The sequence below is a fragment of the Enhydra lutris genome, unplaced genomic scaffold (genome assembly GCF_002288905.1).
Source record: "Enhydra lutris kenyoni isolate GAN:26980312 unplaced genomic scaffold, ASM228890v2 scaffoldscaffold46, whole genome shotgun sequence".
NCBI classification, from domain to species: Eukaryota; Metazoa; Chordata; class Mammalia; order Carnivora; family Mustelidae; genus Enhydra; species Enhydra lutris.
In genome coordinates, this window is record NW_019154130.1 from 15,899,288 (window position 1) to 15,922,061 (window position 22,774).

General features: G+C 51.5%; 1 protein-coding gene across 3 annotated transcripts in view; it reads left to right on the plus strand.

The window, feature by feature from the left end:
• Nucleotides 1-22,774, plus strand: part of LOC111156425 (WSC domain containing 2) — a 135,760-nt gene that overhangs the window by 61,780 nt on the left and 51,206 nt on the right. For all 3 annotated transcript variants that reach the window (XM_022517315.1, XM_022517316.1, XM_022517314.1), the window contains one exon: nt 21,292-22,192. In XM_022517315.1, the coding sequence (XP_022373023.1) occupies nt 21,814-22,192 (379 nt within the window). In that variant the 5' untranslated portion in view covers nt 21,292-21,813. The remainder of the gene's footprint in view (nt 1-21,291; nt 22,193-22,774) is intronic.

The window sequence follows — 22,774 nt, forward strand, 5'->3', positions numbered from 1 at the left end:
TAGGGACTGTCTGGGATTTGAACACCCTTGCCTGACGCTTGATGGGATAAAGTCTCTTCTCCCTCTGGTTTCCTCCTTAGCCGGGGCCACTCTCCCCTAAGCCTATGTGCACATCCATCCAACTAGTATTAAGGGTGCCCGGGCTATTTTCCAGGCTCTAGGAAAGCCCTTTCCAGCATTATCTCATTTAACCATTACAGACATTCTGGGCTGTATTATTGTCATTGTCCCCATTTTACAGAGGACCAAAATCAAGGCTCAGTCCTTGGTTCAAGTTCACAGAGCTGGTAAGCGGCTCTGTCTTCTGCCAAAGTTCACACCTCCTGACCGCAGTGACCCTGGGAGGGTCTCTGCCTTGTGACCATGTTCCCTCCCCAGAGCTGGGCCGTGGCTGCAGGGATAGAAGCAGATCATACTCAAGACTGTGTAATGTGGGGAAAAGAGATGCATGGGTAGAAGCAGCTCCAATCTGAATTCCACATGGGCAAATGGAAACTTAGAGCTAAAACCAGGTTCGGGGGGCGGTCAGTGGGTGGGAGATTGGGAACCGTCGGGGGGATAGGGCGGGATTCTGGCTAAACCGACCCAATAGGATTGGTGCCGCCGGTGGGCCGGGGGATCAGATGGTACCTTCTGCAGGAGGAGATGGCAGGGGGTGGGGTGCGGGGGCGATGAGGAGCTCGAGACGGTGTTGAAGGTGATCAGCTACAGAGGATGGGGAAACTGCTGAGCTGACTTGACAGGATTCTTGCTAAAATTGGACAATGCAGAGACGCCTACTTGAAGGCAAGTTCAGGGAAGGCTGAGTAGAGCTTTGCTAAGCTGAGAATCTCTGTCACTATTTATTCCGCATCTTGTCCTTAAAAAATATTGAAGGCTGTAGTTGCCTTAAGTGGAGTTAGATGATGAAGAGATCGGGCGCTCGTGTCAGACAAGCTCTACCACCCACCAGCCGAGTGCCCCAGTTTCCTTGCCCTTGCCTCAGTTACCTGACCTGTCAAATGGGGACAGTCATGGACCTCCATCCCGGGGCTGGGTGTGGTGATGTGGGGACCGCCAGGTACGGGGTGTTGATGAACACGTGGCCTGGACCGTATTCTCCAAACCAAGGCAGTTTGGGACCATGGGCGTCAGCCCTGCTGCCATGGGTAACCCATCCCACAAAAGGCTTTGAGCGTCTAGCATACGAATGTATCAGGCACCTTGGAAGGAGTCAGGGATGGAAGATGGAGGGATGCCTAGCAGAGCTGGCGTGTATGAATCTTTGTGTATGTGCTGGTGATTCTTAACTGGGAGGGGGCAGTTTTGTTCCCCTGGGAGACATTTGGCAATGTCTAGAGACCTTTCTGATTGTCACGACTGGTGGAGGGGCGCTGGTAGGCGGAAGCTGGAATGCTTAGACACATCCTGCAATGCCTAGGACAGTCCCCTCTGCCCCACAATGGATCATCCAGCCCCCAGATGCCAAGGTTGGGAAATGCCGGCGTGTGCACCAGGGAGCATGGTGAGTGTTGTCATCTCTGCACAGAGACCCCAGGGCTCCGTAGGACTGGCAGGGAGCTCAAGCCTGAGCGACCTGCCTTCAGCCTGTGCCCTCTCCCATGAGCTGCCTGCAGCCGGATCATCAGGCCTCCCCACAAGTTAATAGAATCCAGGGCACTAAGACAAATGTAAAAACAAAACCCTGGGCAAATGTGTTTTTATGTAAACACAGCAGGGGATGGCGGCTGCCTGTGGAGGATGTACCCTATGGCTGGTACTTCTCAGAGCAAAAATAACCCTGACTGTTCCTGCTCTGGGAGCAGAACCTGCGATGAGTGGAGGGTCACATGGGCACCCAGGTGCTCATGGGAGCCGTCCCTGCCCAGGCTGAGCCCTCCCTTCCTGCCAGGTGAGCATCCCAGGGGCCCCGAGAGGAGAAGAGAGCAGGTGTTGACTCTCCTGGAAGCCTTCCTTTCTTCCTTCGGAGCTCAGCCAACAGAGCAGGGGCGGGGAACAGCACAGTTTTTGGAGTATCATTTACCTACAGTAAAATTTGCCCATGGTAGTTTATAGTTCTACAAGTTTTAACAAATGCATTCAGCCACAGAACCCCCTCCAGAATAAAGATAGAAAGGAGTTCATCGCCCTCAAAATTCCCCTGTGCTCCTTTGTAGTCACTCCAGCAGCCCCCTCCCCAATCCTAGCCCCTGGGCTCTTTGCCTTTGGTTTTTTCCTAGAATGTCCTATAAATGGAATCATACAGCCTTTTGAATCTGTCGTCTTCCACACAGTGAAATGCCTTGAGATTCATCACTGCCATTGTGTGTCAGTAGTGGATCCCTTTTAATGGCCAAGTACTACTCTCATTTGTATAAATGCCTCTGAGGGTGTCCCTTTACCCTTGAAGAACATTTGGGTGGTTTTTATTTTCAGCAACGACAATGAAGCCTCTATCAACGTTTGCATCCAGGTTTTCGTGTGAGCATAAGTTCTCCCTTCTCTTGGGTCAGTACCCAGGTGTGGGGTTGCTGGGTCCTACGTGGACATTTAATCTTATAAGAAACCATCAGACTGCCTGCCCAAGTGTCCATATCCCCTTTTGCATTGCCCCGTGCCTGCAGGAGCGTTCTGGTCGCTCTATATCCTCTCTGGCACTCAGATTGTTGGGTCACACATTGGAGCCCTTCTGGGGGACGTGCTGTGGTATCTCATTGTGGTTTTAATGGAAGTGCAGTTTGTTGGGTTCTCTGGTCCTGGTGCTATCCCTTAGAGGAAGCTGGCCAGGGGCTGGTGACGTCAGCGGTCAAGAGCATGAAGTTTGCACACAGCCATACTCCATCCCCGCTGTCCCACTCATGAGCCCTGTGACCTTGGATGGGCTCTGAGCCTCAGTTTTCCCTCCGTAAAAGGGGACAGTGCTAATATTTACAACTAGCTATGCTACATAGTGTGTGTGTGTATATATGTATATATTATATAATATAGTATACCGGCTTGGTAGAAGTCACTGTGGTTGTATTTACGGGGCACTCACTGTGTGTTATAAAAGCAGTAAATATAGGGAGTGAGCCAGACTACTTGGGTTCCTATCCTGGCTCTGCTGCCTACATCCTAGCTGTGTGATCCTGGGCAAGTTACAGGACCTTTCTGGGCCCCTGACTCCTCATCTGTACCATGGAAATCAGCATAGTACCTTTTTCGGGGGGGAGAGGGGATTTTTATGAGAGTCAGGTGGCTTTAAAATGTGAAGGGTGGGTTTGCTCTGTTCCATGTTGTTCATCCCTTCGTGAAGCTCAAGGACATACCAGACTGATGTACGGTGATAGACCAGGCATGGCTGCTGGAGAGGGGGCACGAGGGATCCTCTATGGGGTGTGGAGAATGTTCCAGGTCTTGATCCCGGTGAGGTCACATGAATGTGGACATGTGTGTAACATAGGATTCTATAGGACTCCCCTGCACTTAAGGGGCGCCTGGGTGGCTCAGTGGGTTAAAGCCTCTGCCTTCGGCTCAGGTCATGATCCCAGGGTCCTGGGATCGAGCCCCACATTGGGCTCTCTGCTCAGCAAGGAGCCTGCTTCTTCCTTCTCTCTCTCTCTGCCTGCATCTCTGCCTATTTGTGATCTCTCTGTGTCAAATAAATAAATAAAATCTTTAAAAAAAAGGTTATTAAAAAAAAAAGATGTGCGGTTTTTACCAAACTGTATACAGGTTCTCTTGGGTTTTTTTGTTTTTTGTTTTTTGTTTTTTTTTAAAAAGCAACAGGGCGTCGGGGTGACTCAGTCGGTTGAGCATCTGCCTTCAGCTCAGGTCGTGATCCTGGGATCCTGGGATCGAGCCCCTTACCAGGTTCCCTGCTCAGTGGACTCTGCTTCTCCCTCTTCATCTGTGATCTCTCTCCCTCTTGTTCTCCCTCAAAAAAATAATAAAATCTTAAAAAAAAAAAAAAAAAAGAAGAAACAATGGTAAGACAAAGTCTGAGTTGCTCCAGTGGCTCAAATGACAGGAATGTATTGTCTCACAGCTCTGGAGGCTGGAAATCCAAAATCAAGGTGTCAGGAGGGTTGTTCCTTGCGAGGGCCGGTGATGGGGGAAGGTTCTGTCCCAGACCTGTCTCCTTGGCTCCTACAAAGCCACCTCCTGCCGATGACTTTCCACTGGCTTCCCTCCATACCTGCGACCGATGTCTTCTTACAGGACCACGGGTCATCATGGATCGTGGCCCACCCTCATGACCTCATTTTATTTTATTTTTTTAAAGATTTTGTTTATTAGACAGAGACAGTGAGAGAGGGAAACAAGCAGGGGGAGTGGGAGAGGGAGAAGCAGGCTTCCCTGCTAAGCGAGGAGGCTCCATCCCAGGACCCTGAGATCATGACCTGAGCCAAAGGCAGACGCTTAACCACTGAGCTGCCCAGGAGCCCTGGCGTGACCTCATTTTAACTTGGTTACCTTTGTAAAGACCCTGGCTGCAAATATGGTCACATTCTGAGGTGTGGGGGTTAGGATTCGAACATCTGAATTTGGTTGGGGATTGGGGTGGACCCAGTTCAACCCATCACTGTGCGTAGAAAGCGCTCTTGGAGGACTCTTAGAGGTGTCACTCCTGTATTCCTCACGGCAACCTGTGAGGGAGTTACCGTCCACTCAGACGTGAAGAAACTGAGGCTCAGAACAGCTCCTTATTGGGCCCCATGTCTCCTGGATCCCTGTGGGGGGCTGGCATGTGAATGGAGGTTTGCTTGTCTCCTGAGGCTGTGCCCCTGGCCAGAGGATCAAATCCTGATTCGTCCTAGCCTCTTGTAATTACGAATTACCTAGACAGGAGGATTTTACAATCTGGACCGGGGACCAACAGCAGCAGCTGCCGCCGCCTCCCTGGGAGCTTATTAGAAACCCACATGGTCGGGGCGCCTGGGTGGCTCAGTCGGTTGAACATCTGACTCTTGTTGTCAGCTCAGGTGCTGGCATCGAGACCCTTCATCCGGCTCTGCGCTCAGGGCAGAGTCTGCTTGTCCCTCTCCCTCCCTCCACTTGCTCTTGGTCTCTCAAATAAATAATAAAACGAAATCTTTAAAAAAAACGAGAGAAAAGAAAAGAAAAAGAAAAGCACATTGTCAGGTTCTCCGCCCCGGACCTGCTGAATCAGGAACACTGGGGGTAGGACCCTGTGCCCTCCGGAGGTTTTCTGTGCTGACTCCAGTTTGAGAACCCCTACTTTGTCAACCCTGAGGATCACATTGAAGCACGGAATTGCCTAACTGAATCAGGTCAAAAGGGCACGTCAGATCCCAGATGGGACCTAAAGCTTCAGCTCCAGGTGGCCTACAGCCTGTGGCTCTCTGGTCTTAAATGGCTTCCTCGTCTCTGATTCCAGAGACTTCGGGAACCGACTCACTGTTTGAGTAGCACAGAAAAGTTTCTTCCGGTGGGGCTGGTGTTTGTATTTGGGATTCCTTCAGAAATGGTGTGCTCGGGGCGCCTGGGTGGCTCAGTGGGTTAAGCCTCTGCCTTCGGCTCAGGTGATGATCTCAGGGTCCTGGGATCGAGCCCCGCGTTGGGCTCTCTGCTCCGCGGGGAGCCTGCTTCCCCCCCTCTCTCTGCCTGCCTCTCTGCCTACTTGTGATCTGTCAAATGAATAAATAAAATCTAAAAAAAAAAAAAAAAAAAATGGTGTGCTCCAGAGACTCAGTCAGGACTTGCTAGAAGGTTCCATGTCCCAAGCTACAAGTCAGCCATGGAGATGAGAAGACTCTGAGGCAGGGTCCCCAGCCCTGAGGAGCACATGTTCCCTTTGGGGGAAAGATGTCCAAGAGGCAGTGGTGTCACCAAAAACCCTTTGAGGCCACAGAGCCCTGGCTTGAAATCCTAGCTCTGCCTCTTGTGAGCTGAGTGACCTACCCGAGCCTCAGTTTCTCATCTGTACAATGGAGAGAATAGCACCCACCTTACAAAATTATGAGCATTTGAAATTCCACATTACAAGCTCTGGAAGCTAACGAAGTGTCATTGTTAGTGCTTGAAACCATCGTAGACCCCAAGATTTTATTTTATTTTTTAAAACTTTAATTCCAGTAGAGTTAACAAAGAGTGTTAGTTTGAGGTATACAACATAATTCTATACGTTACTCTGTGCTCCCTATGATAAATGTACTCTTTAATCCCCATCACCTACTTCACCCTTCCCCGTCCCCTGGACCCCAGGCTAAGAAATCAGGTTGTCCTTTTTGATGGCAGAGGCCCCATCTTCTTTGGGGCGGGGCGGCGGGAGATCACTACAGCACCTGGCATACAGCAGACACGCAATAAATGCTTGCTGAATGAAGAAATGAAAACCCGTTGCACACCCCAGATGGTGGACATTTGGGGGAGAATATTGGGCTCCTGTGGCCCAGAGCAGGGGTCTCTCGGGGTGATGAAGGAGAAATTTTCTCCAGAGATGATGCATTTGTAAAGTTTCTCCAGGACAAGCTCTCAGCACAGATAGATCCCCTGGTCTGTATCAGGCCTAGGGGGCAAACCTTGGCTTGGCAGGTGGCTGGCGCTCAGTGAGCGTTCAGTCACCGAATGAATGAATCGTAGTTTGAATGGGAGGGGGGCAGTGAGTGGGAGCCAGAAGACATTTTAGGTAGTCTTTGTGTTTTCCAAAGGAGAAACCAAAGGCACCCAGAGGACAATCCAGTTGCCTTGAGACACATAGGCATAGAAGGAGCTTGAAATGTTGGGGGGGAGGAGGTAGGAGAGTGAAAGACGAGACTTGAATCTGAATCCTCATCTGGTGATTGCACCGGGCGTCAGTCCTGAGCCCTCTTCTATCTTCACAGCCACCAGGACCAGCTACGTCATTTGCAGGGCCTCCTGGAAAATGCGGGTGCTTCCTGTCCAGTAATTGCCAAGACTTTCAAGATGGCGGCCATAAACCAAGGGCGGGATCCCACGGACCACACGGAGCGCATGCCCAGGGAGAGGGCCCTGTGACCACTTTATTTACAGGTGCAGAAACCCCAGCTCGGACAGGCTGCACATTTTACCCGGGGCACCCCATCTGTCCTCGGGTGCCCAGATTCGAACCCATGGACCTTAGCAGTCATCAAGTCTGCTCCTTCATTGTGCTGACCTGTCCCTGGGCACCCCCGGGGGCTGAGCGTCTGAGTGCTCTGACTTGCTGTCTGGCGCTCTGGGCAGGGAGGAGAGGAGCTTCCCTGCACCGCCCCCGCCCCAGGCCCCGGGACCTGACTGCTCCCCTGCTTCCCTCTCCCTCCCAGGATGGAAGGAGACAAACCTCCCTCTGCCTTCCCTAGGGGAAGATTTATTCCTGGGATTGTGTGGGTGGATGCGTGTTTGTGTGGGGGCTGTTTGTCTAAATTTAAAGCCATCATGCCAGCAACAGCCTATGAATGTGGAGACTGGTGAGGTCTCTCCTTAAGAAGAATCGGGAATAATTTGAAGGGGCAGGTGCCCCCCCCCAACTTCTGCCCCAGGCAGGCCCCAGCCCTCTGGCAGCAGGGGGTTGTAACAGGAGATGGGAATGAAGGAGAGCACTCCTGGTGATGAGCGCTGGCTGATAAATGGAAGGGCTGAATCACTTTATCGTTCACCTGAAGCTAGTGTAACACTGTATATTCACTCACTGGAATGATCATCGCAGGTAAGACACAGCTGCTGGGGCCAGACGCCCGTGGGGGACCTCGAGAAGCGGCCTGTGTGTGCCCGTTTCACAAGCTGGGAAAACAGAGCCTCAGAGACGGGCCATGCTCTACTGAAGTCTTAGGTTAGGCAGAGACAGCTAAAGTAGGATTTCAATGATGCCAGTACTTTCCAGAAACCCCATGCTCTCATCCAAGCCTTGGCTACCTGCTGGACTCAAACATGAAGTTAGCAACGGTTGTGATTGTGTTGAGACCCAGCAGTGTGCCTGACCCTGTGCTAAAAAGTAGTTTATGTGCATTCCTGGAGCAAATCCTTTTTTTTTTTTAATTTATTTTTTTAAAGGAAGACTCCACACCCAGTGTGGAACGCAACACAGGGCTTGAACTCACAACCCTGAAACCAAGACCTGAGCTGAGATCAAAAGTCGGATGCTTGACCAGCTGACCCACCCAGGGGCCCCTTGGACAAATGCTTTAAAACAACCCATGAAGTGGGGCCACCATCCTTATCCCATTTTATGGATGAGGAGTCTGCAGCCAGGGGAGGTAAATGGCTTCCTCTCCTGCTCAGTGCTGGTGATGAAGCCAAGATCCCAACTCAAGTCTCATTGACCTCAAAAATCCATGCACTCTCCATCTCTTTCTTTAAACCATAGCCAGTAAGGGAAGAAAGAAAAAACAGGCAAAATGCAAAAAAAAAAAAAAAAATCCCTCATACATCTTCCCTGTGAGAGGTAATGTCTTTATGTACATTGGTGAGTTTCCATCCAGCTGTTTTTCTCTGCCGAAGGGGACAGTCTTGCTCCAGGCGGCTGACCTTCGGTGTTCGGTGTTCCGTAATTGCTGAGCGATTTAGAGATGCCTGGAAATGTATAATTCATGCACTTGTCTTTCATCCTGGTCACTGGAAGGCAGTGAGGCATGGCTGTTGCCTGGGGAGAATTTCAACCTTGACACGGGAGGAGATGGGATCTTATGGGCTCAGAGCAGAATTTCAGAATCTCAGACCCTGCCAACATTGAAACGGACCCCAGTATCCCAGCACAGAGCGCTAGGCGTCAGGGATCCTGGTGTTGGAGCTGATGATCTCTCTGACGACAGAGCAGTAGGGGAAAATCTTAGAACTGAGCTGTAGAAATGATTTCACTTTGTGCGTCTGGAGTCAGAGGGGCTCAGAGTGGTGTTCTGGTCCATTCCTCTGTTCTTTTGGTAATCCCAGGGCATAAGGGGCCATGTCTGGTCCCAATGAGAAGCTTTGGTTTCTGGCTTTATGTGTAACCCTAAGCATGTCTGGGTGTCACCCAGGGTCTGCTGTCTGTCATTTGGGAGTCAGGTTGGAGGCTTCCTGCCATGTGCCGTTAATGGGGATGGAGAAACCGGAGTGAGTCCGTATGCATGCTTGCTGTGAGGAAGGGTGACAGGCTTGGGGTGTCCGTGTTCATGCATGCATGTGTCTCTTTTTGATGACGTCCAGATGGTGAAACAGGGGGCTGGGGTATTGTCCATTTTTGGCAGTGGTTACCTTCTTGGGAGGGGACACCTCTGTCGGATGCCAGCAGATCCCCCTGGGCCACTGAAGTCCACACTGAAGTCCCCAGACCCCTGTGCCTTCTAGAAGGGGCTCCTTTCCCTCACTCCCAGCTGAGGGGTCTCAGAAGGGGCACCAGCTGCCCGGGCACACTCTCTGGAGAAAGCCCTTCTGGAGAAAGCCCTTCTGGAGCCTTTGGGATCAGCATACTCACCACACAGAGGTCCAAGGGGTCAGAGGTTGGTGGTCGCGGAGGTCGGAGGTCGGTGCTGCAGCCAGAGGCAATGTCACAGGAATGTTGTGATTAAGCTTCTGGGGTTGGACAGGCCAGGGATCAGGTCTTGCTCTGCTCTACTCACCAGCTTGGCCTTCTGCCCAGGTGACTGGCCTCCCCCACCGCCCACCCCGACTGGCTCAGCTGTAATGTGAGAATAAACCCAACCTGCCGAATAGAGCCACGGGAGAGAAGCAGTGATGCGGTGTAAGTGGAAGGGTCTGGCACACAGTAGGTGTGCAATAAACAGCAGTTTATACATTGTCCTTTTCCCCCAGGGAGGACGTCATGACTTTCAGCTGGTATCTAGGAGGTCTGGGTAGAGTCACTGGCTGACTCCACCTTCCCCTTTGGGTCAGTGAGGAAAGTGGCCTGGGGATTGTGAAGGGTCCTCCCTCCAGCTCTGATGGGCTGAGCGCCTACCTCTCGGTTCTGCTCTAAGAACAGAGGGGTCAGTGCACTGGGAGGGGAGAGAGCTTGAATGTGAGCAGCTGGGCTGGGGGCTCAGAGACCCCTCCCCCCCAACAGACAGACACCTACATACACATCTGCACACGCATACATGGACCTCTGCACTTACACACACACAACCATACATACAAACATGCATACACTTACACACCCACACCTACAGACACACACATGCCTACGTACCCATCTGCACCTGTGTACATAGACCTCCACAGCCACACCCACACACGCACACACCTATGTACATGCACACCCACACCTGCACACACACACAAACACATAGATATAGACATACATACACACACCTACACAGACATATATGCCAACCCATACGTAGATACGCATGTACAAACATACTTACACCTACACAGACAGACACACACACACACACCCCTACACGGACACAGGCACATACCTCTCACACATGCAAACATATACAATAATAGCTTGGGCAGAAAGACGGTCCTGGGGGATTTGGGGGTGGGAGCAAGGGTTCTTGCCAGGGAACCCCCTGGTGAAAACAACTCTCCATGGGGCGCCTGGGTGGCTCTGTGGGTTAAGCCTCTGCCTTTGGCTCAGGTCATGAACTCAGGGTCCTGGGATAGAGCCCTGCCATCAGGCTCTCTGCTCAGTGGGGAGCCTGCTTCCCCTTCTCTCTCTGTCTGCCTCTCTGCCTACTTGTGATCTCTCTTCCTCTGTCAAATAAATAAATAAAATATTAAAAAAAAAGAAAGAAAAGAAAACCTCTCCTGGGAGCAGTTGCTCACGGGAGCTGTCCCTGGTCCTAAATGAGAGTGTAATCCACCTTTGCCAGCTGGGAGCCAGTAAGTGTCCATGGATGGCAGAGGGGGAGAGACATGAGCACGGGGAAGAAAGTTGTAGGGCCTCATGCTTGGTCTGGGAACTGGTGCTACCTGGCCTGGCTGTGTGACCCTGGGGAACCCTTGAATCTCTCTGAGCCTCAGTTTCTTCATCTGGAAACTCGCAGACTTATTCTCACAGCTTCTAAGGACCCTTTGACTCTATGATTCTATGGTGGCATAAAAACAATAGTAATAACGATGGGAATAGCTAAAACTTAATGAAGCCTTACTTGGGTTCAGGTTCATGGGAGGCATTGCACATGAATGAGGTTTCTCTGGGCCTCAGTTTTCCCTTCTGTAAAAGGAGACTGTTTTTCAAGGCCAAGGATTTCCAGACTTCCTTCCAGCCCTTTGTCACCTGCTCTGAGGAACTTGCTAAGAGAGTGGGCGCGGGGGTGGTCTTTGAGCTCTGGGGTAGGAAGGCCCTATGCCTTTCTCCGCTGTGGTCACCACAGGGGAGTGTGATCTCAGCCTCCATTGCTGAGAAAGGGCCCAATAGTAAATATTTTAGGCTTTGAGGGGGTCACATGGGGTCTGCTGCTGCTTATCCTTCTTCATAACCCTTTAAAAATATAAAAGCCATTCTTAGCTCTAGGGCTGACAAAAACAGGCCAAGAGCCAGTTTGACCTGAGGTCACCGTTGGCCAACCCTGATAGTGACAAACGTTCTCACTTCTTCTAAGGGCTTGACATCTCACACGGTCAGGTCAAACCCCGAGCCTGCCCTTGTGGCTGGAGTTTTCCCCTGAGCCCCACCTAGAAAGAAACTCCCCAGCCACCACTGATCGCTTGGCAGGTTCCCAGCTCCACCACTCAACAAACATTTCTCCTCTCCAGTCCCACCTCAGGGTCACAGAGTTGTGGGCACAGTCCTCTGGGACAGGAAGGGTCCTCCCAAGTACCCTCTGCCACCTCCTCACGTTTCCTTGTGGGAGACAGGTGCGGCTCACGCTGCAGTTCCCACAGGCCCCTGGGTGCCAGGGTCCATGCCCCAGCGCCCGGCCCCTTGTTCTGCTTGCTCGGACCCTGCCCACCCGCTTCTGGGATGTGCTGGGCCCCTTCCCACCTCCCACTCTGCACTGTGTCCCCTCTGCCTGTGACAGCCTTGCCCCAGATCTTTCCACGGTCACCCCCATTCTCATTGATCAGCTCTCCGCTCCAATGCCGCCTGATTCTCAGTGGGTCCTTCTGCAACAATGCTACCCAGAATGTCTCTCCCCTGCTCTTCTCCATCACAAGAGCTTTCAAGCAATTTTAATGGACTTACAGCGAGAAAGACATTTTACAGTTAGGATCCAGTATACACACACACACACACACACACACACACACACACAACTGAAGCAAAAGGTTCACAAGATAATTCTCCTTTGCTGCATGTCAAGCTGTAACCGTTTGCTCTGTTCCCCCGCCCCGCCCCCCATCTTCTTCCCTCCCCTCCCCTCCTTTCTACTCCCTTCCTGCCTTCCTCCCTAGTCTCTGATACCCCCTGTAGGTCTGCCCCGTGGGTAAACATTCTGCCCAGAATCACCAGAGCCATCCATTATCTCCCCCAGACAATTAGCAACCTATTAAGGAACTGTATGCAAATGTGCCCTAATTGACCTGTGACAGAGCAGCTCCTGGAGGAGAAGGATGACTCCAGATGGCTTAATGATAGGAATTTAGGGCCTTTCTTTAGACGTCCCTCTTGGGGAGGAAAGTGATCTGGGCTCCAAGAAAGGCTGCCAGCTGCGTGTCTGACAGGAAAGGCCAGGGGACTGGGCGAGCTGCACCTTGGGCTGCTTTCATCAAACCCTTGACAGAGGGGAGCTGCTACTTACCCCTCTCAAGACCCTCCCCCACTCCGTCCCTTCCTGTACCTCAGCCCCTTCTCCCAGGCCGGAGTTTTAAGGGCTTGTGGACATCTGCTCTGGTGGGTCCCGCCTTTTCAGGTGTAGGATTGCAATCCCCCCTTTTAACAGATTTTTACTTTCTTAAAGCAGTTTTAGGTTTACAGCAAAATGGAGCAGAAAGTACACAGATGGCCTGGAGGCCTCCTGCCCCACCCCTGCGCTGGCTCCCCCCCCACCAACATCCTGCAGCTGAGTGGGACATTGTTACAGTGGGTAGATCTATGCTGACACGTCACTGTCACCCAGAGGACACAGTTTATGTTCGGGCTCACTGGATTTGGACAAATTTGGACAAATCTATAATGACCTGTATCTGCTGCTCTGGTATCACATAGAATACTGCCCTGCCCCCCAAATCCTCTGTGTTCCTCCCTATCCTTCCTTCCCCATCCCCTGCACCCCTCGGCAACCACTGATTTTTTGACTGTTTCTCTAGTGTTGCCTTTTCTAGAATGTCCTGTGGTCAGAATTGTACGGAACATAGCCTCTTTGGGTTGGCTTCTTTAACTTCGTAAGATGGATCGAAGCTTCTGCCATATCTTTTCATGGCTTGAGAGCTCATTTCTTCTTAGCACTGAGGAATATTCCATTGTCCAGATGTACTACGGTTTAGGTAACCATTCACCTGCTGAAGAACATCCTGGTGGACTCCACGTTATACCGGTTACGAATAAAACTGCCGTAAGCCTCTGTGTGCAGGTTTTGGTGTGGACCTGTGTGCTCAGCTCCTTCGGCTGAATACCAAGGAGCGTGAGTGCTGCATCACATGGTTAGAGTATGTTCAGTTTTGTAGGGCTGCCCTTTGAACCCTACCCCCAGTGAATTCTTATTGAGTCCCTGCTGTATACACAGCCCCATAGTAAGCGAAGTGCCCACATCTTCTCATTCAGCGCTGACTCTAGGCCTTGTAGGCTGGCACGTGGCCTGCCATGAGTCAGGAACCCAAAGCTTTCTTGGCCCCTCTGTCTCTGTCTGTTTTCTTCTTCCTCTCTTTGCAGACTAACTTTAGATCTTTCTTTGGCTGTGTGATGACAGCTTCTCGTCCAAGCAACAATCAGAGAGTATCATGTCTCAGATCCCATATCCACGTTCTGGGGGAAGGGGGGCAAGGACTGATTGGCCAGTTTTAGATATGAGTCCACCTGTGGTCAACAGCAATGGTGGTGGGCATGTTATGGGGTACAGACATGGCCACTGGGGCCTGCCCCCCATGAGCAGGGGCTTGGAGGTCACTCACTAGACCGACCCCCCAGAATGGGTCCTCCACACCTACCATGGGTAGTCAAGACTCATCACAACAGCTCATTGAATCTTCATCCTTTTCTGAGATGAAGTTTGGACCAACGGTATTGGTTATGAGAAGGGGGGAGATGGTTTGTTGAATTGGCCAAAGTTGGGGCATAGTATGACCATCTTTTGAGAAATTGTTGTGTCCATCTTGGCGGAATGTGGGGTCCGGAGCCAGGCTTCACCACTGCCTAGCTGTGTGACCTTGCACAGATGCTTAACCTCTCTAAACCTCAGTTTTCTCATCTGTAAAATGGGGCTAACCAATGAGACCTTTCTTTTAGGAGGGTTAAAAGTGCCTGACACATAGTAGGTGCTCAATGAACAAGAGGACGTGCAATTATTACAGTACTCTTTCTTTGACACACTTTAGCTTGTCTTTCCAATGAGGCGGCGTAGATTGGCCACATCTTCCAGGTGAGGAAACTGAGTCTTGGAGAGGCAGGCCACTTGCCAGAAGATCCCACAGCCACCATATGGCTGACATGGGGTCAAACCCGAAATGGCTGCCTCTGGATCAGATCCTTCTCCACGATTCTCCCCTGCTGGTTTCTATTCACTGTGGCCCCAGCCTGATTCTCTGCAACAAGTGAGGAAGGCCATAAAATTTGCTTGTGGAGCAAGAGGCACTAGAGTCATTACCCAGGGAAACAAAATTTTAATATTTATTTTTAATGGGCACCATATGCTCCTTTTGATTTTTTTATTTAATTACATCATGGCAGATGGCTGGATGTTAAAGGCCATTAAGCTAATGGCACTTTGCCTTCTCATTTATTTTCCTGAGTTTTGGGAAAGATGAATGATAATGGACACGGATGGCGAGCTGTGGATGCTGGGTGGTGGCGGGTGAGTCCTGTCCTAGGAACAGAAGGAAGGAAGTGCGGGGGCTCCAGGACTCTTCCTGGAGGCCATGTGAACATGCAAAAGGCACAGGCTGATTTTAGGAGCCTGCAGCAAGGTTTTCCCCCTGTGGGCACACACACAAATGTGCACAATCTGGGACACCATAATCCCACATTTCGGGTCCCCAAAGCAAGTCCGTATGTACTGAAAAGTGCCCATTGTACCTTTGCACAGAGCAGCCAGGAACTGGGGAGATCCCACATGGCAGGTCCATCATGGACCCAGTGGCATCGTTATATGGCAGACACCCATGAGGGGAAGGGTATGTCCTGGCGGGGTGTCCACACACCATGTAGGGGTATAAAGTTCTTCCTCAGGTTCATTGGGTTAAGAAAATTCTAGATTCTTGGGGCACCAGGGTGGCTCAGTCATTAAGCATCTGCCTTCGGCTCAGGTCATGATCCCGAGGTCCTGGGATAGAATCCCACATCGGGCTCCTTACTCAGCAGGGAGCCTGCTTCCCCCTCTACCTGCCACCCTCCCCGCATTTATGTTCTCTCTCTAATAAGTAAATGAAATATTTAAAAAAAACAAAAAAGAAAGAAAATTCTAGATTCCTAAAGACCATGAGTGAAAACCACAAGACTGGCATATAATTTATAATGGCATTTTGGGGGCTATTTCATGACTTCTTTCATTTGCTAAATGGCTGGTCCAGGAGCAGGAAGGATGAGAAAGAAGAACTTTTTTTTTAATATTTTAGTTATTTATTTGACAGACAGAGATCGCAAGTGGGCAGAGAGGCAGGCAGAGAGAGGGGGAAGCAGGCTCCCCACCGAGCAGAGAGCCCAATGTGGGACTCGATCCCAGGACCCCTGAATCATGACCCGAGCCGAAGGCAGAGGCTTTAACCCACCAAGCCACCCAGGCGCCCCAGCACTTTTTAATTAGGCTTCCTGGAGAAGAAGTGTTTGAGGGATGATTTTCCGTGTCTCCAAGCTCAGGAAGAGTCTTTCCATTGAGGCTGGGATTCCCCGGCGCGGGGGGGAATAGGTAAGGGGGAGCTAGCTGTTCTAGTGATCTACTTGGTGGCAGCATATCACAATTTTGAGATCTAGACAGTTGGGCACTTGGATTCATGCTCTGTGTCTTGCAAGCTATGTGCTTGGACAAATCACTTCATCTCTGTGAGCCTTGGCTTTCCCCATCTATAAAATGGGTGTAATTATAACTACATCTCATTATTGAGAGGTCCTATGTTGCCTTCCAGGAATCTGACAAAGATCTATGTACAGGAGATTAACCGTAGGGTTACTTATTTATAAGGGAGGAAAACTGGCAGTTTCCTCCAGGGAGAGTGAGGGAGGTTGTAAAAACTGACCACCTGACAGTTACCCCATCCCAGGGTAGATGGAGCCAGGGGTGGGGTTGTTGACTCACCAGCTCCCGCCATTGCTTCCAAATGGCTTTTGGGAGTTAACTCCCCGGGCGGGACACATACGATATCCATGAAAGACCTATCAGATTGGCAAAACTGCAAAAGGCTGACAATGTTGAGGGTTGATGCTGATTTGGAGCAACAGGAAAGCCCATACTCCTACTGGGAAGGGTGTGCTTGGAGCACGGGTATCAGGAGATGACAGGTTCAAGTGTTTGCAGCAGCTGGTGAGGGAGTTTCATTCTACCCCAGCCATACAAGCTAAGAATTAATGACACAGAAGCTCTGTGCAGGAAAATGGGGTCTTCTCCTGGAAAAACAAAAAACAACCAAACAAACCAGAACAAAAATGGGTGCTGGGCAGGCAAAACTACATACATGATCTACAAATCATTACAGTAAGAGGTAACACATAGGTGACACTTGCGTACGTGAACTCATTTGGTTCTCCCCCGGATCCTATCAGAAAAATACTATTATTTCCCCCCATTCTAGGGATGGAGAAACTGAGGAACAGAGAGGTTAATAACCACCTCAAAGAGTCCTTGAAGGGATTAGATGGCCCAGTGGGAATAGGGTGCTTGGCATAGTGCCTGACACAAAGTGAATCCCCAGCAAATACTGGTGATTTCTGGCTAATACTGTTATCGTTAGGCTAAGACTAAAATTCTGTCTCTGGTCTGGGCTCCCAGCTTCTTGGAGAGCCCCAGGTGCATCTCCTACTCAGAGTGTGAAGAAATCACAACCTGGAAGCTCTTTCTTGGCTCCCAAGCTCAGATGGTCTGATGGGTCAGCTGGTCCCTGGGCAGGTGCCCTCAAGTCAAGTTCAGGGGGCTAGAGAGAGAGAGGGAGTGCCGCCTGCCTAGGCTCATGGGTTTCCAGCAGGATCTGCCTGCCCCCCAAATCTGGAGGGGCAGCTCTACAGCACCCCCAGGGGAGGGAGCTGTGGGCAGCTGAACCTCCCATTTTCCTTCCCCGCAGGGCAGCTCTGCCCCGCCAGTCATTTTCTTGGCAGCTCGGCACCAGAGGTTCATTCGGTGCTAAAAATAGGCTGTGTTTAGACACTCTGAGACTCCAGCTGGAAACACGAGCTGCAGTAACCAAATGCTGCGGTTCTTGCAAAGGCAGCCACTTGCCCTCCCCCTTGTGGAAACTCACACTGGCCCCGGGGAGGGAAGGCAGGGTAGGCAGGTATCAGGTCATCCGCCACGTTCAGTCGATGGGGAAACTGAGGCTCAGAGTGTGCTCATGCAGAACGGAGATGGATCGAGCCTGAGAGCTCATGGCGAGCACTAGCTCCAGCCCTTGGTGGGCTGTCCCATCAGGCCTTTCCGGGACCCCAAGAAGAAAACTCTATGGTTGACCCCTTTCAGAGAAAGAAAATCGCAGTTCACAGAGGTGAGGGTACATGCCCGGGTCTCATGCCCGTAAGCAACAGGAGAGAATGCTGATGGGATTGTGGTTTCCAGCACGTAATGGGCCAATGAAGACCGAGAGGTGAAGGCCCCCATGTGCCCCCTGCCTGGGGTTGTAGATGTGCTGTCTGTGGGCTGGGGAGGACCGTCCCCTGCCTTACGAGATTGCTGGGAGGAAGGAGTTTGTTCAAATGTGTTTGCAAAGCCTTTGAAGGCAGTGTCCAGCGTGTGGCAGATGTTCCACAAATGGCATTCGCTTCATGTCCCCATTCCCTTTGGGTCAGAATTTCTGTCTGGTGAGAGAGAGAGAGAGAGGGAAAGAGATAGAGAGCAACCTGGGGATGGGGGAGTGACAGAGGGCCATGAGAGGCAGAGAAGTCTTCCGGGTTCCCTTGGGGAGGTCAGACTGTGGCTCAGTGGGGGTCCTGAACCCCAGGACCACCCAGAGCTGAGAAACGGAAGACACTGTCCCCACAGAGTCCTGAACATTGTTCTCTGAGGCTGTCCCAAGTGTCTGGTGACAGGGTTTAGGTTTAAGCCCCCAGGGGAGGTCAGTCCCCTGACTCTTTTCACTCATGTCCTGTATGTCTTAGGGACTGCCTGTGCTCCAGATGTTGGGGCTCACTTGGAGAGAGAACAGACAGGATGCTACCACCTCTGTGGAGAGCCCAGCTTCCGGGGTGCCCTCCCTCCCAGCCCTGGCAGGTGTGTGGGTGGCTCAAGTCAGCCCCGCCCCCGGCCCCCTGGAAGGAGCACCCCTCCTTACAGTCCCTTCCCGGCTGGGCCGCCTTCACTCCCCATATCACCAGTGCCTCCATCTCTTTTTGTTCCCTGCCAGCTTCTAATGAGCTCATTATCCTCTTAAAACCCATTTGGCACCCACTTAGAGAAAAGATGTGTTGAAATAGAAAAGAACGAGAAGGGAACAACAAAAAAGGACTAGACCCAGAAATATCCTCAGAGAGACAAAAAGCCACAGGGAACACAACAGCCAGAACCTCTGTCATCTCCACAGCAGCAAATGTGCTGCTGAGGCAAACGCCTTTGAAGGCAGCTCCCACGTGCCCTTGCAAGGAGCGAGGAGCGGGGTGGGGACGTGCTTTCCTGGAGCGCCCATGCCAGGCCTTCGGCGACGTCTTTAAATGCAGTCCTCCCAGCTGTGTATCTTTGGGGAGGTGTCAAGATTCTTATGCCCACTTCACAGGCAGGGCTTTGCAGCCGGTGAGAACAGGTGTCTTGACTCATGTCACGCCACAGGTGGGTGGAAGAGGCAGGTTCTGAACCCAGGTCAGTCCACCTCCCGAGCCCAGGCTCTTGCCTGTCTGCTTCGGGAAGGGCTGGTGTTCCCCCTGCCCATCCCCATGCTGGCTGCTGGCTGGTTCTCATCCTGGCCCAGCTGCAGAAACATCTGGCCTGTGTGTGATCTGCGTGGAATACCATGGGTCATCCCCCACTGCCTGGAGGCTGGAGGCTTTCAGCTCGATTAAGAAATCGGTCTTTCTAGAGTGCCGGTGTGACCACGAAACTTCACTGACTTCCCACGCAAGCCATTAGAACCCCAACCAGACTCTTGCACTTGGCCTTCAAGGCTCGCTGTGTCTGTGTGGCCCTGGATAGATTCCTTAATCTCTCTGAGCCTCACTTATCTCCTCTGTGAAACGGCTACAGTTCTCTCTCCTAGGATTGGTGTGGGGATTGAGTCAGAGTCCATACGTGTTCAGAGCAATGTCTGCACATAACAAGTGCCCAGGAGACATTAGCTATTCATATTATTGCTGTTGCTTGTCTTCTACGTACCTCTCCGGCAGGATATATCACTATCTAGTGCAGCCGTTTGGTATGATGGTTGATTCAATTGTTGTCCCCCTCGGTAGACTCTGAATTCTCTGAAAGCGGGACCCTGGACGATTTATTCCCAAGCACACACAGTAGGCGAGCAACACATGTGTTTGAATGAGTGAGGAACAGGCAGATGGCCGGATGGGGGGAGAGCTGTGTGAATGAAGGGGCTGCTGTACTTCAGATGGATGGAGACACGAATGGGGGATGGGTGGATGAACTGAGGTGTGGGCAATGGATGGATGGATGGATGGATGGATGGACGGGTAGGTGGAATGATGGATGGATTAAAGGATGCTGGGCAGATAGATGGATCAATGGATAAACAGGTAGTTTGACTCCACAAAAGCATGGATTTGGGGCTGTTTTGTTTCTTCATCTATTCCAAGTGCCTCGAACAATCACTGGTGCCCAGTACGTGCTTAGTACTTCGTCCCAGAATGAATAGGATGGCATATGGAGGACTGATGGAATCTACTTCGAACCACAGTTAAACTCCCATGTTGCTCTGGACTGGAGGGGCGTGGTTACCCCTCTGATCTTCCATTGGCGGCCAGTTAATCCTGGGCATTGGCCAAGATGGTCACGAGGCCCCCTGCTGGTGAGAATATTAAATTGCATTGGCCAAAAGGCATATTCTGTTTCCTAATTTACATTCTGTTTTCCTCTTGACTAATGATCCTTAACGTTTACTCATAAAGCAGTGCCCTCAGCCCTCTGTGCCCATGACCATTTTCTGAGGGCACCTTGTTATACCTGTAGGTTTCCCCTTCTATCAGAAATTCTGGTTGGAGAGGTCCAGAATCTTCATACTTGACCAGGCTCTCAGGTGATTATGAATCAGGGGCTCTTGGACCACGCTCTGAGGACCCCCCGTCAAATGAGTGAGTCACTGGTCACTGAGAGGCAGTGGAGATGGGCTACTGCCTCAGGGTCTCTCTCCCAATCCCCCCCTGGTACCCAGTCTGGGTGGGAAAAAAGCCAAGTCATAAAGGCAGTGGTTACGAGCTGTGGTTTTGCCTTTGGACTGTCCTGGGTTGAAATCCCAGCTCCACCACTCATTGGCTACGTGGCCTCAGTTTCCTAATCTGTAAAGTGAGGAAATGGTTACCTCCCCTAGGACCACTGGGAAGAATGAATGAGTAATACACGTAGAGGGTTTGGCACAAAGCTGGGCATACTGTAGGTGCTAAATAAATGCAGAGCGAATGACTCTGTTGCTAAATAGTCCTGATTTCCTTTTCTTCCTTGGATAGAGGAAAGAGGCTAGGACACTGATCTCTCCCACTCTAGAATGTGAGCCCTGTGAAGGAAGGGGCTTGGTCTCTCTGGTTCACAGAGTTATCTCCAGAACTTAGCACAACACCTGGTTTATAGTAGGTGATCACTAAGTATTTCCTCAGGGGGGGTAGGGGTGGGGAATTAATTTGATCTGGTTCAGAATCAGCCAGGTCCAGGAGGCAGTTCAGCAAGGACCCCAGGAGGTGTTTTTCGGACTTAAAACAATTCATGAATCCGTATATATCTGACAAATATATAGGAAATAGGGGGGATGTAAGAACTTGGGCTTGTCCAAGATAAAGCTTGTCCCAAAACATGGGCCCTGTAGGAGTCAAGCCCCCAGATTCCCAGTTTGGTTTAAAGAAAAAGGGAGGGATTCTAGAAGACCCGGCACTATTGCGTGCTTCAGGACATGGTTCCCTCACTTCTCTGGGCCTCTACAACCCCCTTGAGAAGGTTTCAGGGATCCTTTGAGGGTCTCTGTGAGGGAGCTTCTTAAATCTGTGTTCGTGCTGCTTTGCAGGTCGCAGCTCCAAGCCTTAATGCTTGAGCTGATGGAAGCCCGCCCGCTTCTGTTTCCATGAGGTGGACACGCTGAGCTTGGCTCCCAGCTGCAGAAGGGACCAGAAAACTGCCCTGAGTGAAATCATTCAGACCTGACAGGCCTGAGGAGCCGGGAAGAGGCGAGAAGTGAGCTGGCAGATTTCTCCTGGGATTGCTGTGGTCAAAGTTCTTTGGGAACTCTCCGTGACAAAGAACAAGTTGTAGGAAAATGGGACCAACTCCTGGATGTTGGGCCTCTCTTGTGGCCCAGAGAAGCTCGCCTTGACCACAGGAGGGTCCTGTTCTCTTGGTCTCAGCCAAGTGCCAGACTTGGCCTTCTGCTCTGGTTTTGGCCATCACTTTCACGGAGGAAAGAAGACTGCAGACCCCCAGGGGTTCCATCCCTAAGGGAAGCTTGGGAAACGCAGCCCCCTCCTTCCCCTTCCTGAACCCCTGACCTACCAGCTGAACTCCCAGCGAGCCAGTCCGGAATGAGCCTGCTATGGCCAAGCTCTGGTTCAAATTCCAGCGGTATTTCCGCAGGAAGCCCGTGCGTTTCTTTACTTTCCTGGTGCTCTACCTGATGGCCGGGAGCCTGGTCTTCCTGCACTCTGGCTTTGTGGGCCAGCCGGCCGTCTCCCAGAGCCAGGCCAGCCCTGCCGCAGGGGTCCCGGCTGAGGGCGCCGAGCTGCCCTTCTTGGGCGACCTGCATCTGGGCAGAGGTTTCCGGGACACAGGCGAAGCCTCCAGCATCGCCCGCCGTTACGGACCCTGGTTCAAGGGCAAGGACGGGAGTGAGAGGACCAAGCTGGGTGACTACGGTGGAGCCTGGAGCCGAGCCCTCAAGGGGAGAATCATCCGGGAGAAGGAGGAGGAACGAGGTAAGGGGTAGACAGGGATGGTGGCCAAGTAGAAGGGAGGGGCTTGGAAGAATATAGCAAGAGCCACCAGGTCTCAGCATATAATAGGAGCCAGCTGCCATACAGTCACTGCTATCAGCATGCTGGGGTGGCACTGTAACCCCCATTTCGGAGGAGAAAGGGGAAGCTCAGAGATTAAGTAACTTGCCCAAGGTCACACAGCTTGTTAACAGCCAAGCATGGATTAGGACCCTGCAACCATTGGAGTTCAAAGCTAACTCTTCCTCGAAGCCTTCTCCGTCTTGTTAAATAAATAACACACGAGCATGAAGCAGCATCTATTGAGCACCTACTGTGTTCCTGGGACTTTTCTAAGCCCTCTACGTGTACTAAAGTGTTCCTACGATTCCACATGGATGGTGCTGTTATTCCCATTTTAGGGAGGAGGAAACAGGTACCACAAGCCCAGGGCTGTGTAGCTGGTAAGTGGTAGAGCTACTGCTCTCCCGCATGGCCTGTCAGTCGCCTCACTGGATCTCTTGGTGATGGCTCCCAGAGGACATCATTGCCCTGGGCACATGTCCTTGCATTTTCTTAGCCTTT